At 32.2% G+C, this 18,464-nt stretch overlaps 1 protein-coding gene across 2 annotated transcripts in view; it reads left to right on the plus strand.

Annotated features, from left to right (window-relative positions):
* LOC143079288 (uncharacterized) overlaps positions 1-18,464 on the plus strand; it is a 130,637-nt gene that overhangs the window by 91,717 nt on the left and 20,456 nt on the right. For both annotated transcript variants that reach the window (XM_076254538.1, XM_076254546.1), the window contains exons 5-7: positions 2,840-2,901; positions 9,003-9,115; positions 10,498-10,740. In XM_076254538.1, coding sequence (XP_076110653.1) covers positions 2,840-2,901; positions 9,003-9,115; positions 10,498-10,740 — 418 coding nt within the window. The remainder of the gene's footprint in view (positions 1-2,839; positions 2,902-9,002; positions 9,116-10,497; positions 10,741-18,464) is intronic.

Genomic DNA, 18,464 nt, shown 5'->3' on the forward strand with positions numbered 1-18,464 from the left:
CAACCAAGGGTCAAAGGATGCTTTTGAAGCCGTTTTCAATGTAAAAGAGATCAAGTTAAAAAATTCATAGAGAAATCGGGGGAAAAAATAACTAGAAATATTATATTATTCTTAAATTGTAAATTCGTAACACTAGTGTGGTGATGACCTAATACGATATATATGAGATCAGTAAATTTCCATATGGGGTGATAACGAAGAGAGAAAAGATCGAATCCCCATATGGAATTTGCTGACCCCCATATATATCGTATTTGTTTACTAGCACACTATGTAACGAATTTATCTTACCAGGTTTTTAGATAAAGGCAGCAGTAGTATACCGCTGTTCGAAATTCATAACTCGATTCAGAAAAAAACAAATCCGGGTTACAAACTAAAACTGAGGGGAAAACATCAAATGTAAGAGGAGAACTACGACACAACAGAAACATAACATTGAATTGTAACACACACACACAAACAAACTTATGGATTATCAAAGTGATCAAGGCGTCAATACCGTTAGTACCAAGAACCTACTTCCATTGTTCTATACAAAAACAAATGCAACTAGAGGTCGGTCATTTAAAGACGTATCAACCGTATAATATACGTTGACGTATCCGCATCTGCAGATATACCAAAAAACAATATATGATCCCGAGCTTTAATTTTCTGTACTTCAATAAAGCAAATGGCGACTGATTAATTTCTAATGCAGAAATTTACAAAACAACAAGGAAATATCGAGTTTTTGTGGAATATGTAACCCTACTTTTAAAGATATTCCGGATAGTTGGAACAGTTTACAGGCATGATAGAAGTAAATACGGTAAAATCGTTTGTTTGTGTATGAACTTGTGCTCACGTAGCATTGACAAAATTGAAATTGTTAATTGTTGATTGACAAATAGAGTGATACTCAGTACTTTCTATTACCTTTTATGATAAAATCGCAAATGAACAATATTCAAAGTTCCTTACATGTATATAAGTAGTAAATTTGATTTTTTTTGTGTTTATTCATATAAGATCTTGAAATATTTTTCAACTAAATTATTAAAAGTGTATGATATTTGTGTACCTGCCCTACATTGGCTACTTTTTAAGGGCATGTAAAAGTAGTTGATAGAACCCCTTATGTTTTTTTTTACAAAACACAAATATTGAAAGTGTATATTTGATTGTTTCGAAGAGATTCCAATTAGTTTTTTTTTAATGAAGTACGGTCTTATTAATAAGCTCGGGATCACATAATATTTGTTGATATATCTGCAGATGCGGATACGTCAACGTATACGATACGGTTGATACGTTTGTAAATGACCGATCTCTAATAGAGCATTTGCATTATTCACGTTTATGGATACGTGCACGGATCGACGTATACGTATCGAACAGATTTGTTTACAATAATGATTTTACCCCGATCTCAATTAAAATAAAATGCATTATATAATATTTTCATCGGGACCAACTTGACTTAATTTATCCTTTCCTCATATACATGTTATACGATACGTCGATACGGATACGCCAGCAAATACTTGATTAATGCAAATGCTCTAATAGTAACAACTTGTTAGCTTTAAATGTGTTTTATGAATTCGTAGTCTGTTGAAACCTTTAAAATTTTCCCTCAACAGTGTATTGTTTTTATAAAACTAACCTTGTATTAAAATAAGCCTCACCTACTAACCTGATATGGAATATACACGATCTAAGCAAGCTAACCAAAGATATTTCCCTTAACTACATACTCATTGAAATCGGCTGTAAAATAATTCTTTTAAGTCATAAGAAACGAGTGACCGGTGAAAAAAAATGGTCTTCCAATTCTTGAACCAATGCATACAAACATCATAAACTTAGTCTAGCTTCTGGACACGAATTCATTTTTTTCGCATAAATTTCGTATAATCGTCAATTTTTTTTTTCAATCGGTTAATGTTATTGTGAAAATATGGCAGGTAATTAAAGTTCGTGTTTTGAAGCCGAACTTTAACGATTGTCACCTGTTTGTCAACAATCAACAAAAAAGCATGGAAATTGAGTACGTGTTTAACATGTACAATCAGATAATAGTTTATTTTAAGGAAAAAAAAACATCCATGCGTATTGCGATCACCGGATTTTTACGGGATGGGTCACACTGAGGTCACTTTGCATAGTTACGGAAAATATGTCGGGGGAATTGCTTCCTGGAATTAGAATAAAGTAAACTTCTAAATATGAATATATTAAAGAATTTTCTTCAAAAAAAAGTATACGTACATAAGTTTTATAATGAAAACTATCCAATGAGTTATAAAAAAACATATGCAATATTTTTTTAATTTGAGGTTTCTTATGACTTTAACTGTTACTCCAATACTTCACTTACCTGTTGTCATCCATCATCGACACTTTTTGCAAATTCCACTTATACTGTTAAAATTTGTCACAAAATCCGCCAATGTCAATATAGTTTATTCATATTTTATAATGGGGCCGGATCGACGTGGGCCGGATCGACTTGGGACGGATCGACTTTGGGCCGGATCGACTTGGGACCGGATCGGTTTGGGGACGGAACGACCGGATACCATCTCCACGGGGTAGCAATTTTTGACACTTTTTGCTAATTCCATTTATACTGTTAAAATTTGTCACAAAATCCTCCAATGTCAATATTGTTTATTCATATTTTATTATGGGGCCGGATCGACGGTTTGGGGACGGAACGACCGGATACCATCTCCACGCGGTAGCAATTTTTGTATTTAGATTAGACATAATTTAGTTTTCCATATCATTACAAATTTAAGCAACCCATGTCCTAAACATTTATTCAATTTTCCATATTTATATCTTTCAGCAACACTTGATGAACAGACTTATGGTGTAACTATTTACCTTGAAGGTTTAACAAAAGATCAGGTACATACAATTGAACCATGCTGTGATAAATTGGCACCCATATCCAAAATCATTCAGATATTTTAGATACGTTAGAATCCTCTATTTAGTTGCGTCTTTATGTTTGTTGTAAAGAATATGTTTTTTACAACAAATTTATGTTCTTTATTCTTCAGATTGCCTAGTACAATTGTACTTCACTGTCCCAGCTCCAGTGACATATCCATTTACAATTATTATATAAGTATCTAGGTAAATACTCAGAATATATAATAAAACATTACATTAGGCCACACCAATTTGATCCCTTGTTCGACGGACCCGCCCGCACCTACTTTTTTCAAAACAGATTTTTTTTATTTTTTTTTTATATTCCCGCTTTCCGCATCCGGAATTGTAAGAAAAAAACTTAAAATTGACACTCATAATTTTTAAACACCCTCTTTCCCCTCCTGTCTAACAAAGAAGGCTTTATGTGTGTGTTATGCATGTATATACTTATAGAAAGAGAATCTTCCATAGATTTGATTTCTAATGGTCATAAGGGTGAAATATAATCCCTCTTGGGTGTAACCATGGCAACAATCTGCATTTCTTAGATACAAAATATAGCAAAAAAGGGGGGTGAACATGTCACAAAAGTCTCCAAAATTTGGTCTAAAGGAAAATTTCAATCAATTACAGTAATACCTTTCCTGAATCCATAGGTTTATATCTATCAAGTGGTCCCCAAAAAATCATATGCTTATCTGCTCGTTTTTCCATAAAATTGAATTGAAAAGATCGAGCGCAAAATCTTTGTTGATAAACACTACAATAATGTATGGACCTATGAACGGTACGGATAGGAAAATACGGACTGTCAATCATATAAATGGCCTATAAAACATGTTAAAAACAATCTTAATGTTCATATAAACCCACTAAGAAGGCTATATTATTCTTCAATTATCTAAAAATCAATTTTATTGTACAAAAACTTTCATATTTAAAAAATTCACAGGGGCCATAATGCGAAACTAAACTTCTAACTGTGTATTGCTACCTAAAACCACCCCACCACACTGTATAAATATCTGTGAGAATATTTGTTTCAGCATGAAACCTGGAGTGCTCCGATAAAAAGTTATAACAGCGGGTATTTCCGTGAAGAACAAAAAATTAGTTTCTTTCCCCCTTACTTTTATTCCCTATCAAAAAATGTTCGTTGTTAGAATAAAGTACAAAGAACTTCTGAAGGATTTGCCTTCAACTGCAATTATATTGTATGCTGGCGAAACAAAACTATCCATAGCCGCTGCATGTTTATGCACCTGTCCTGATTGATTCAGGAGCATGTCGTTCAGCAGTTATCGTTTGTTGATGTTGTTCATTTGTATTTTCCTTTTGGATATATAAATTAGATCGTTGGTTTTCCTGTTCGAATTGTGTATGCTAATAATTTTGGGGTCCTTTATAGCTTGCTGTTTGGTCTGTATCAAAGCCCTATGTAAAAGGCCGTACTTTGACCTGTGTTTGTTATTATCAGGTTGAGAACACCCCTCCCTCAGACAAGGGGTCATTTTACTGATGTAGAAAAGAAAATAGAAATACCAAGGATTTGTATAGTTCTTCTATACAAAACCTTTGAACACTTAAAATTTCAAAACACTCAAAAAGAGGAGAGTTACATCATATTTTTAAAAAAAAATTCTAAAAGAGAGGTCCACTTTTTTTGAATAATATTAAACTGTTAAAGTAAATGTGTTAACATGGTTAAAGACCAGGAATATTACTAAATTCTTGGACATGTTTGGCCATTTAATACCAGATAGATATATAGTTCTATGAGAAAATATGAGCCCTTTTGTACAAACAAATATATTATAACTTATATTGATCCCTCATAAAACATATAAAAGGGATATTTATAACATTAAGGGGTTGCCCCCAAACTGATTATGATTTGGATGGAGAATTGTCTCATTGTTAGTCACACATACATAGACCAGATTTAATTATTTCTTGGTGAACAGGGGGAAAATACTTCAGAAATTAAAGAAATGTTAAAGTACAAGTGATAAATCAAGTTTTAATATTGTCAAAACCTATTATTTTATGTTTACAAAAAAAAATTATAATCGCTCGCCTTTACTTTTCAAGCTTCGCCTCAAAAATTTGCAAATTAAATATTTTTTTATTAAAATTTTCAAATCGCTCGCTCGCCCCAAATTTTGAAGTCCAAAAATCCGTAGAACAAGAAATTAAATTGGTGTGGCCTTAACTATAATTTTTTTACATCTCGATGACCTTGAGGTCATTTCGATGTATTGCTATCGCCTAGATTTCCATTATGTAAATTAGTTTTGGGTTTGTAATCGATCTATAAATATGATACTCCTTATCGTTTGATATAAATGTAATAGGATTCTTGGACAGAATAAAATGATTCGTCAACTTTCAGATGTTTTATTCATACGACATAAATAAATTAACCCTGAAAGTACACAAATAACAAAACGTGAATACATAGACAGTACAGTGTACAAAGGGATATAACTCTAAATCATAAAACGGAAAGTACATGTATAGATGTAACACCACTAATTCAGGCCCGGCCTGAAAGCACATACCAGAAAGTAGTACATATTTAACACAAAATAGTTCCTAAGCATGAGTGTACCTTTCAAAATATGTAGAATATTTAGGTATTTTTAGTATCAAATGAAATCTGAAGCACTGGTGATCATTGTAGAACACTTTTGGACTTTTAATTTTAATATTTAAAAAAACTGCACCAAATTTTCAAAAGAGGGTACATTTTGTCTGAAGTCGAAGTACCTGTTTTGGTACATCCGAAGTTCCAGGAACCAGTTCTTTCTTATATGCCATTAAAGGTATGTTGATTTTTCTAGTACAAGACATCATAAAGTGTTGCTTTGAAATGCAGTGATTTCCACTTTATTTGAACTTCAAACAAAAGAGGTGTGCCTGCTAGAAACGGAGGAATTTAACATAGAAAGCAATGGGACCATAAATTAGTGGTGTACTTCCTATACAGTCAGGATCCTACTTCGTCAAAATTATCTCCCCATTACGCCAGTTCATTTTCACAATCGTAGAAATGGAAGCCATTGTAGCGATGACGCGCTACAAATTTTGCTCTTGGAAACCGATAAATTTATCCACATTGCACCAATACGATCCTTATATGTCAGTTATATTTTAAAAGACAAATGTATCAACTAGCTAATGAGCATCAGTTAATGATCTTGTCTGCATTGATTCAACTTAAAACTATTGTCTGATCGGTTGTCAGGTGGAATTTTCGAAAAATCATAAACATTTAAAAAAATTCTAATTAAATATTTCGTGGAAGGGAAGACTAGATTTTTTTAGTGGTTGAAGACTATAAACCCTAATTATCACACACAAAAAAATAGAATTTTTCGAAGATATGCATTTTCATCATCCAACTTGTAAGACTGTCGTCAAGTACTTTCAGTAGAAAAATAGCTATTCGAACACACCTTCTCTGTTTTTGTGACTCATTAGATAGGTATTTCACTTGACCCATATATTTCATCTTTTAGTACTGTTATTTTTTGTGTTATAAAGTCAAACTGTAGCTTTATTATATAAAAATGATAGAATCTGAAGCGAGACGATGTATGAAATATTCTTACTTTGTACGATATCAAGACAAAATACTCAACTCAAACACGCCCTAACATAAATAGGTGCACTCGATTTTCTCTTTCGATACAATTGGTACCTATTTTTTGGAATTTTTTTTTTCAGACACATAATGGAAGGGCAGACACGAAAATTACTGAACTAATAGATTGACATGTTTTCCGTCCGTGGTATTTTTTTCAAAAAAATCGGAGGTTATGCATTTTCGTCATCCAACTTGAAAGATACCCATGTCGTCGACTTGATATCTAATTGTTCTGCTTAACTATGCACTAGATAAATTGAAAACTTATGCAAATGGTGTTTTTGAAATAAAACACCTCGTTATTGAGAAGAAAATTGCAGTTTTGTTTGTTTCTATTAACTTTTAAAAAATTTGTCACTATAGTAAACAATGCAGTAAACATTTATCGCCTTCTCTAATAAAGAGCTTCGATTCTTTTGTTCTATTTCAACCTGGTTTCCGACTGTATAAAATACGATAAACTAGCTCTTTTCTGTAAGAATACAACCAATACGATTTAAGTGTTGTCACTGACTGACTAATGAACCAGAACAATAGAGTAGAACTGTACTAAGAAGATATAAGAGAATAGAAGAATTGATGAACTCTTAATAAACATATAATAAAACTACTAATTAATATTAATTATTCTAAAAAAACATATATTAATGCTAAACACTCTACCACATAAATACATCTCTTCAAGGAAAACTGATAAAAATATATTTGTTTACAACATAAATTGATAATATGAAAATGTTTTGTAGTTAGATATGTATATATATATCAGTAAAAAAAATCATTGATAAGATCAATGCACACGTACCGAAAACTTGTGTTAAAGCATGCGAAAGAATATCTCAAATAACGTTTTGCAACAATACCGGCAAGGACCAGTACCTCTGTAATTGATTTTGCGGGAAAATATGAATAAAATTGAGAATGGAAATGGGGAATGTATACTCGTATCCAATCTTTTAGAAAAATCGAATGTTTACAGAAAATTAAAGTGTCCACCTTGCACTTGCGTTGCACTATTATTAGAATAGTAGAATAGAATGATATATACAAGTGGATGGAAATCATATTTACATGTAACTGTTATTTTAATATGATATATAACAACAGACCAGTGTATACTGATTTGTATCACTACACTATAACAGTTATTACGGCGAAGTTGCATTTCCTGTCATTTATTCATCATCCACCCACGATTGCTGAGAAAAATGTATCTCTATACATTAATCTCAGTTTCAAGTAAAGATATATGTGATTTTTTTTTCTGAGACAAGTGCTTTTGACCATCCACAGGAACTTGTGGTCATCCGATGTTCAGTACTTCAGTACTTTGATTTTTCTGTTGTATTTTTTTTAAATGAAACTCGTGTTATATACAAGGTTGTTCGGTGCTTCGTGTTTTTGATTTCGCCCAAGTACATCTCATTCTTATTTGTTCAATGGGAAAAAAAATAAAGATGGCAAAAACATCGTCAAGGCTAAATAACTCTTAACTGACACAATTAAAATTGTCCAACCCATTAATAGACTATATATTCCCTAATATTCACAAAATGTGGTATTACTCACGTTATATTACAATTATGAAATATTTCCTGATGTCAATATATTGTTTTACAACCATTTTGTGTCCTTTGAATGACATCTATTAATGTTTTTTTTTTCGCCTTTTATCCAAAAATTTGCAATGCGTATTTATAAGCACAAATACCACATAATATCGCGACGCCTGTTAGTTTTACTGACAATTGGATAGACTATGAAATGTTTTTACAGATGGAAAATGTTCTAGGATAGATATAATTTTGCCAGACTTATTACTTTTCTTTTTTATTTGGTTCTTATAATAAGCCAAAAATCATGGCTGTATACTTAACAGAATTTAACATTTAAATTGTGCGTTTTACTCTGAACAGACGTATAACCGACCCGATTAACAGACAAACCGCCCGTATAGCCGCATACGCAATATAGATTAACCGACCAATCTCTTGGGTAGCCAAGTGACGGCCGTGAAGTTCGCAATGCCTTATTAATAATTTCTAAATTAATTTATGAAATTTTAGAAACTGGTACATGTGTGTTTATGTTTGAATCATTATTATTTTTATACCTTTAGGGATCTATTTTTTCTCCGTCTCACTTTCTATTTAACACCACCCTCAACATGCCCAAATTGACACGATTTTCAATAGAAAGAAATGTTATTCTCCAAACACATGGCCATGTAAACACTGACTGATATGATTTCTAATTCAATTGAATTAATAATTCAAATTTAGCATAAAATTGTTCTAAGGTTCACGTATTGTCTTTTTTTTTGTAAACATGTTACATGTATAAATGTTGCAGGAATATGGTTATACTATAGCGAAATCATGTTGCTATTTCTTTTATATCAATATTTTATATTGTATTACAGCTGAATAGTGTGGAAACTCCATTTAAACAACTGGTTGCAGACATTGTCAATACATACTGTAATTATAATGCATCAAATGTCCAACAGTGTTGCCAGACGAGTAGCAGTTATTCGTAAGTTTTTGATGGTTACCATCCTATTTTCTGTATGGCCAACCAGTTATCTGTTGTGATTATTGATTTTAAGAATGGGTCAAGGATTTTGATTGAAATTATTACGGGCGATATCGACAGTTAAAGTGTGTCAAACGTTGCAATTTTCACAAGAAATGTTATGCGTTTATAAAAACAAAACATATATTCAAAAAGTCATTATATGTGTTCATAAAATAAAATAAAAATATAATATACAGTGCATGTGTGAAATACTGATAATACATGTACATTAACAAGGAAGAGAGACTTTCACATTAACATTAAGTTATCGACATAATTTTTCTAAAACTGTGTTTGGATTTTTCCAACAAAATTCTGGTAAATATTTTTGTTTCATAAACAAAAGATTTAAATACTCGTCGTCGATTTCAGCCGCGCCACATATACGACACAATCTATGATTTCTAGACAGATTGTGCCATCTCCCTGCCTCGACTGGTAGACGGTGGCTACCACACATAAAACAAAACATAACATTACAATTCAGTGGTAAAATAGATATAAACTGTTCAAACTTAAATTCTGTTTTAAATATTCTATAACATATACCTTAAGATGTAGAATTCATATTTTCATACCATTCCTGTATAAATTGGTCCTTTAATTTTTGTTCTACATATTTAGAAATCCACAAAGCAGAAAAAGTACCCTGTTGATTCCAAATGTTTAACATTCCACAATTGTCTAATGTGGGTTTTTTTTTATAAAACGTAACCATTTACTCTCCAAACCATAATTATTAGATTAAATAAATAACAGCTTATATAAAAGTGAGAAGACTTTACATTCTTCTCTATGTAAAAGACGACACCATAATTTTTCATACGAACTCTTACGTTAAATTAAATGGGGTATCTTCCCAACTCTCCGTAAATCATAAACTTTGGAGTAGATTGTTTCAAATTTAGTATAAGTTTGCAAAATCGCAAATGTACTTTTTCGAGTAACTCCAAGTTTTCAAAACCCAAAATTTCACATCTATACAAAAGTATCGGTAAAATAGTTTTCAGTTTTGTCAAACATATATATTATTGACATTCAATAGATAAATTGATTTGTTTTACATTTTTATAGCAATTCATATATTGCTTTTGTAGCATTTCCATATCAATATTTTCTTGTCTTTAATATACTCATCATATATATATATATAATAGATACCAGTATCACAATTTTATATTTACGCCGGACGCGCGTTTCGTCTACAAAAGATTCATCAGTGACGCTCGATTGACACCACCATGATATTGAAAATAAACTAATTGAAAATCTATAAACAAGCTAAATTGATATTTTGTTCGTTTGTAATTTATTTTAGATTTAATTTCCTTTCCATTTAGGTCGAATCCAAGTAATCCTGTAACCTTTACTACCAGCAATAACATAGCATTCGGTAGTGGAACTCCACTGGAGATCAATAATCTTCTTGCAGTGATGATAGTTATTAAATACGAATCTAACAATGCCTTGTGTAGAGCAGCGCTAGCTTCTGTTGGACGAAGAAGAAGATCTGTAATACTTGGCGAGCTAGAGCTAGCACTACCTCAAGATATATTTGAACAAATCATAGCAAACCCAGATTTGTAAGTATATCATCGATGCCTTTACATTGTAGGAAATAAAATTGCTATTGATGCACTATTACTAGTCCAAATAAGAATGATGTCTTTCCAGGTTAATAAATGTATTATATTTGTTTTGCTAAGCCCCAGTCATACTAGACCACGATCGCACCACGCTCACGCAGTATGAGCGGCATGGGAATGTAAATTTTTTATTCATTTACGTTGCTACTACGTCCTCGTTGCGCTTCTACAACGATCCCGCGCTTGTACAACGAACCCGCTACGATTATTCCACGTTCTCACCACGCTTATTCTGAGACTTCACTACGATTATCTCGGATCATTCTACGTTCATCACGTCCTCACTACGACCATACCACGATTTATCGGATTGCAACAAGATCTTACCACGATTCTACTGCGATTAAAGCACGCTCTTTCTAAGACCAAACGACAATCATACCACGTACGTACCAACGTTACGCACGCTCGGTTCCTACAACCCTAGGATTTAAAACAGAATCTTCGAAATTTCCTCCACAAAACAAAAGCAAACACGAACCACTATTAAAGCAAAATCAATATATGTTTTAAATTATGTTTTTATAGCTTTTGATCATATACCTAGTAATATCTAGTATATATTTGAGGAGTAAAATAACAAAAACGTTGTGCACGATGTTCCTACAACACGCCGTTACATTAAAAATGCGACGTCAAAGAGGGTTTTTGACTTTGATTAATTTTTGCAAGTTTTATTCAGTTTTTTTATATGTTGTTGGTTGATTCTGGTTCTGTTCTTTTTGTGATATCGTTTTATCATAAATTACCTCAAGTTGTGGAAATCGATTTAATAATGTTTACCTTTTAAGTTATTTCACCTAAAAAGGCAATGCTTGCTGTCGCAAGTAATGTAGGAAGAAAAAATTGGACGGAAGTACATGTATACGGTTTCCATAAATAATGTGCAAAACTGTTATCATAGGATGTTTAACTTTCATGGTGCATATCATCTGTTAATGTAAAATTTCTATATCTTAATTCAACCCCAATACAAATATATCTGACACTCAGCAAGTAAATCGAAACATTTTTAACCTTGATTATAATTGTATTTTCCTTGTCACATAATTTGTCGAAATACACCCCTCCAATTTCTTGAATCTTGGCTTGAGAATTATTTTCTATGTCTTCTAAAGTTGCTTGCTTAAATTGTTTAACTTCTGATATTTATTTTAAAATATAGTAATCTACTCCTGAAGTTGTCCGTAAAAACGGCTAATATAATCCCGGGATTTATTAATTCAATGAAACGGTTTTCGTCGCTGTTTTGGATTGGTCTTTCAATTACCTCAATTTCATGCACAAGTTAATATTGACGAAGAAATTCCGACTTCGCTAGTACATGTTATACATGAAATACGGTACTTTCAGTTATACCATGAATAGCAGGACAAATTGCAAAGTAAAACATTCCGTGGACTTGTATTAAGTCTTTTAATATAATTGGCGAATGCACCTTACTGCACTGACGACTTTAAATGATCTATTTCGTAGTCCTTCCGCAACATAAATTAAAATTCGCATTTTACATTTAGAGGATTGTCTTGGTGTTTCCAATTTTTCTTTGCAAAAGTTGAACGAAATTCATGTAAGAAGATTTAATTTCCCTTTTCACGATGTTTTTAAATAAATCGATAAAAGCTATAAACGATAAAAAAAAATTGCAAAATTTAACCTGTGTCGAATCTATGTTCCGGCCGGAGTCTATACATGTAGCAACATGCACTATTCTTTTTTTTTGGCAGCCATCAACATCTTTTTCCAAATTTCACCAAACGATTTGTTTTACAGCTTTTACATTAATGCTAGCAAGACAAATCTTTGTTTGGCTTGCTTGCTTTGTTTGTATCAGTTTTTGCTCAAGCATGGTAATTAAGATAGGCGGGGCTTCAGCTTGTATACATCATACTTAGATTTTATTGGACGTTATGTCTGAGGTTAAGGACTCTTAATTTTAAAACATCACATGACAAATATTCTCACATGTTTTCTCACCTGTAAAAATACAATAATTTGTCAATGAAAGAAAAATATAAACTTTTTTCTTGTATGAGGCTGAGAAACTGGCTTTCAACATTAATTGACCTAATATTGTTTTTATAACATATCAATCTATTAGTTCAGTCAGTTATTTCCATGTCTGTCCTTCGATTATGCAACTCGAGAAAATACTCCAAAAAATGGGAAACAATTGTATCGAAAAGAGAAAATCGAGTGCACCTTTTTTATGTTAGGGTGTGTTTGAGATGAATATTTTGTCTTGAAAATGTACAAAACAAGAGTATTTGATACATCATCTCGCTTCAGACTCTATCATTTTATATAGCAAAGCTACAGGTTGACTTTATAACATAAAAAAAAATACTAAAAGTACTTAAAGATGAAATATAGGGGTCAAGTGAAATACCTATCCAATGGATCACAAAATCAGAGTAGGTGTGTTCGAATAGCTATTTTACTAAAAGTGGTTGACGATAGTCTTTAATAGAAATATTGTATTGTATTGTATTGTATTTAAGTTGGATCTCTGAAAAAAAATTGTCTTCCGTTTCTACGATTGTGAAAATGATCTGGCGTAATAGGAAGATAATTTCGACGAAGTAGAATCCTGTCTGTATTGTATATTTACAGGTAAGGAAACATGTGAGAATATGTGTCATGTGATGTTTTAAAATTTAGTGTCCTTAACCTCCAACATAACGTCCAATAAAATTTAAGTATGGTGTAAACAAGCTGAAGCCCCGCCTATCTTAATTACCATGCTTGAGCAAACATTGATACAAACAAAGCAAGCAAGCCAAACAAAGATTTGTCTTGCTAGCATTAATGTAAAAGCTGTAATTATCATGAACATTTGATTGAAACTTTAGGACATGTAACATCGAGAATTAGCGTTTTTCGGATTTTTAGACGTTTTTAGACGTTTGGACAAAATGGCTACCGTTTTGTAATGTGTTGAAAAAAATTATTCCTTTAAGACCCAAATATGTAGTTAAAAAGAAAAGAATGTTGGCATTTTGTACTCTTCGTGTATCTAACTTTTGTTTAGATCAATTATGAATAACTTATTGAAATATCAGTTAAAAAATACGCGTTAACTGCTTTGAAAAATGAAATATCAACTTGGACAAAATGGCTACCGCTTGAAAAACGACTGTGTAGAGAAGATTTTATAAAATCTGCAATATTTGAACTCACGAACAATGAGGCAAATATTTGTACTTTTGGTAGATGTTATTATTGTCTTACTCTTTTTATTCGTTTTCCGCTATATCTACTTATAAAATTCACTTTCAGTCGTTAAGTTACCGAAAAACGTCGTTGGACATTTTTCTTATTCTAGCTTAATATGCGGCCACCGAGTCAAATGAAATTTGGCAAAATAACGGCTTTAACGCCACAAAGAACCGACACATGCCGTTGTTCCTGCCAAGTTTCCAGAAGATCAGAGAATAAGAAATATGACCACTATACATAAGAGTCAAAACATTTTTTCATAAATGTAACGTTGGACATCCGTTTTTTTCACATAGCTTTGTTATTTGAATCCTAAAATATACTAGATATTACTTAGTATATGATCAAGAGCTATTAAAACATAATTTAAAACATATATTGAATTTGTTTTAATAGTGGTTCGTGTTTGCTAACATTTTTATTTTGTTTTGCGGAGGAAATTTCGAAGATTGTGTTACAAATCCTAGGGGTTGTAGGAACAGCGTGCGTAACGTTAAAGCTACTAGTATGTAAAAAAAACCGGATGTCCAACGTTACATTTATGAAAAACTGTTGTAACTCTTATGTATAGTGATTCTATTTCTTATTTTCTGATCTTCTGGAAACTTGACAGGAACAACGACATGTGTCGGTTCTTTGTGTCGTTAAAGCCGTTATTTTGCCAAAATTCATTTGACTCGGTGGCTGTATATTAAGCTGGAATAAGAAAAATGTCCAACGACGTTTTTCGGTAACTTAACGACTGAAAGTGAATTTTATAAGTATATATAGCGTAAAATGAATAAAAAGAGTACGGCAATAATAACATTTACCAAAAGTACAAATATGTAAGTTCAAATATTGCAGATTTTATAAAATCTTCTCTACACAGTCGTTTTTCAAGCGGTAGCCATTTTGTCCAAATTGATATTTCATTTTTCAAAACAGTTTACGCGTATTTTTTAACTGATATTCCAACAAGTTATTTATAATTGATGAAAACAAAAGTTAGATACACGAAGAGTAAAAAATGTCAAGATTCTTTTCTTATAAACAACATATTTGGGTCTTAAAGGAATAAAATGCTTTAACACATTACAAAACGGAGCCATTTTGTCCAAACGTAAAAAAATCCGAAAAACGCTAATTCCAAACGTTACATGTGCAAAAGTTTCAATTAAATGTTCATGATAATAAATACAAATCGTGTGGTGAAATCTGGAAAAAAGATGTTTATGGCTGCCGAAAAAAATAAATAGTGCATGTTGCTATAGACTCCGGCCGAGACAGATTCGACACAGGTTAAATTTTGCAATTTTAATTAATCGTTTTATAGCTTTTAACGATTTATTTAAAAGAATGGTGAAATGGAAACAAAATTCTCATTACATGAACTTCGTTCAACTTTTGCAAAGACAAATTGGAAACACCAAGACAGTCCTCTAAATTTAAAATAGCGAATTTTAATTTATGTTGCGGAAGTACTACGAAATAGATCATTTAAAGTCGTTACTTCAGTAAGGTTCATTCACCAATATTAAAGACTTAATAAAAGTCCACGGAATGTTTTACTTCGCAATTTGTCCTGCTGTTCATGTTATAACTTTCGTGATGAAAGTAATTCCTGTACTAGCGTAGCCGGAACTTTTTGTCAATATAAACTTGTGCATGAAATTGAGGTAATTGAAAGACTAATTCCAAACAGCGACGAAAATCATTTCATTCAATTAATAAAACCCGGGATTATATTAGCCGTTTTTACGGACAATTCAGGAGTAGACTTCTATATTTTAAAATGTATATCAGAAGTTAAACAATTTAAGCAAGCAACTTTAGATGACTTGGGAAATAATTCTCGAGCCAAGGTTCAAGTTATTGAAAAGGGTGTATTTCGACAAATTACGTGCCAGGGAAAATACAATAATATTATCAAATTAACCAAGAGTAAATATGTTTCGATTTACGTGAAGAGTGTCAGATATTATGGTATTGGGGTTGAATTAAGATATAGAAATTTTACAATGACAGATGATATACATGAAACTGTATACATGTACCTCTGTCTCATTTTTCCTTCCTACATTACTTGCGACATTACTGCATTTATAGGTGAAATAACTTAAAGGGTAAACATTAAATTGATTTCCACAACTTGAGGTAATTTATGATAAAATGATATCACAAAAGGAACAGAACCAGAATTAACCAACAACATATAAAAAAACTAATAAAACTTGCAAAAAGTAATCGAAGTCAAAAACCCTCTTTGTCGCCGCATTTTTTTAGTGTAACGTCTAGGAACATCGTGCACAAAATTGTTACAACGTCGTGTTGTAGGAACATGGTGCACAACGTTACCGTGTTACCTCCAAGCAATAACGCCATTTTTATTTAAAAATACTACAGTTATCATTCCTTCTACTTCTCGTTGATACGTAGAGTTTCTTGGACACAACGCAGCCATGCTACCAAAATATACGTAAGAGTAAAGGTAGAGGTAGAGGGAGATCTGATAGTAACGAATCATGATCCAGTAGAAATGTCGGACCGATCAATTCAACCTGAATCCCAACTTATTGCTGTTCCATGATGATCAAATGACGATGTTTTAGTGAACGATAGTAGGAATGACATAGATGTGTCAAAAATGATTGAGCTGTTGGAGATGAAGGACAAGAGGTCAAAATGACATACAGACAAAGAAAAGCTGGAGAGCTTTTATAAATTTTATATAACAATGACATTGAGCATGATGATTGTAGTATGAGCGTTGTCAGGTCGTAAGAACAGCGTGATTAGGACGGCATGGGCGTGCAAAAACCATAAGTCATAGTCTTGAACAGCCAGGTATAAGCGTGGTATAAACGTGGTATAGTCGTAGTGGAAGCTCGTTTTAGACGCGGTAAGAATGTGATGGTCATAATGAGGTTGTAGTAAAGTCGCTGTGAGATCGTAGTCGACTAGCGTTCAACTAGTCGCTTTCGCGACGCTGTCACTACAATTGTACAGCGACCTTTGCGATCTGACCACGATCTAACTGCGCTCTACTACGATCTGATGTCGCCCCGACCGCACCACGACTGTTTTGAACTTCTTAAAAGTTGGACACGCTCATTACGATCATGAAGACATAGTCACGACCGTACTTCGACCTTAATGCGATCGTCAAAATTTTAAATTTTTTACAGATCGTGGTGCGATCATGGCCTAGTGGGACTGCAGTATTACAGCGACTGTAAGGCGTCAAAGAAAAAAAAACATATACTATTGTATGATACAATGTAACGTTGGAAATATTTGAGTACGCATTAAAAAGGTCCTGATGAAATTTTATGTTCATGTGCTCACATAATTTCGTTATAATGGAATTTTGTTGGTTTTTTTTTAAACAAAAAAGCAGTTGCTACACATATATAATAAATTGAGAATGAATGAAAGGAAGTATGGAGTTTATAAGTCAACATCTGTTCAGATCAACTAAAAGCAGAAATCATCCAGTGGTCAAACTTCGACTTTCAACAATAGAAAATTAATTATAAATACAATTTGTCAAGGACTTACTCGACTTATCTTGTGCGAATAAATTTTCCAATCAAAGAGCATACTAGTATTACATAAGTTATTAAAACCTTAAAAGACAAAGTCATTAGTATATAGAAGACATCCATTAATGATGCTCAAGCTATTTAAGACTAAGAAAATGCTCTCGAATGTGTGGTAGGGTTAAACTAGTTAAACTTTGGTAAGTTAGATTGACGAATTGGTTTGTTATTAAATGTCTGACAAAAATGAAATCAACGATTGCATGCGTCCTAAAGGTCTTTTCTGAATTTACCTTCGTCAGGTACGTTAAGAGCATTTTTTTGAAAGCCTAATAACCGAAACAAATGAATAGCTAGATGTATATATACTATTTTTAACCATGTTCTTTCCAAAATTGAAATGATAAAGATATCGCGTAATAAAGGTATCTTGCTATAATATAACAAATGATAAAACCCATGTCTATCGTATATATATATAATCATTAAATGTTTAAAGAAAATAAATAGATTAAAATTTGATTCTGAAAATCAGAAATACATTGGAATAGATTTGATTTCTATTTTTGAAAACATCTCTCAAGAAAATCTTGGAGCAATTATCTATATATATATATATATATATATACATGGTCTATTTCGTAATTATCAATTTACCTACCTTTTACTTTATATTAAAAGAGAAATTCACGCGCCGGAAATTTAGATCTCTGGAACATTCAAGTGCTAGCTGTTCTTCTAACAATAATGATTTGCTGATCTAATTTTTATTAACCGTGCGAACATGTCCCTCTTCGGAAAACCACTTTTATGAATTATTTCTTATAGAACAAATACGGTCATTAACAAACTGAAGCAAGGGTGGGGTTGTCGTTGTGTGTGGCTGTTCGTTGTTTCTCTATGTTAGAAAAAAATAAAACA

The sequence above is a fragment of the Mytilus galloprovincialis genome, chromosome 1, assembly GCF_965363235.1.
Source record: "Mytilus galloprovincialis chromosome 1, xbMytGall1.hap1.1, whole genome shotgun sequence".
Taxonomy (NCBI): domain Eukaryota; kingdom Metazoa; phylum Mollusca; class Bivalvia; order Mytilida; family Mytilidae; genus Mytilus; species Mytilus galloprovincialis.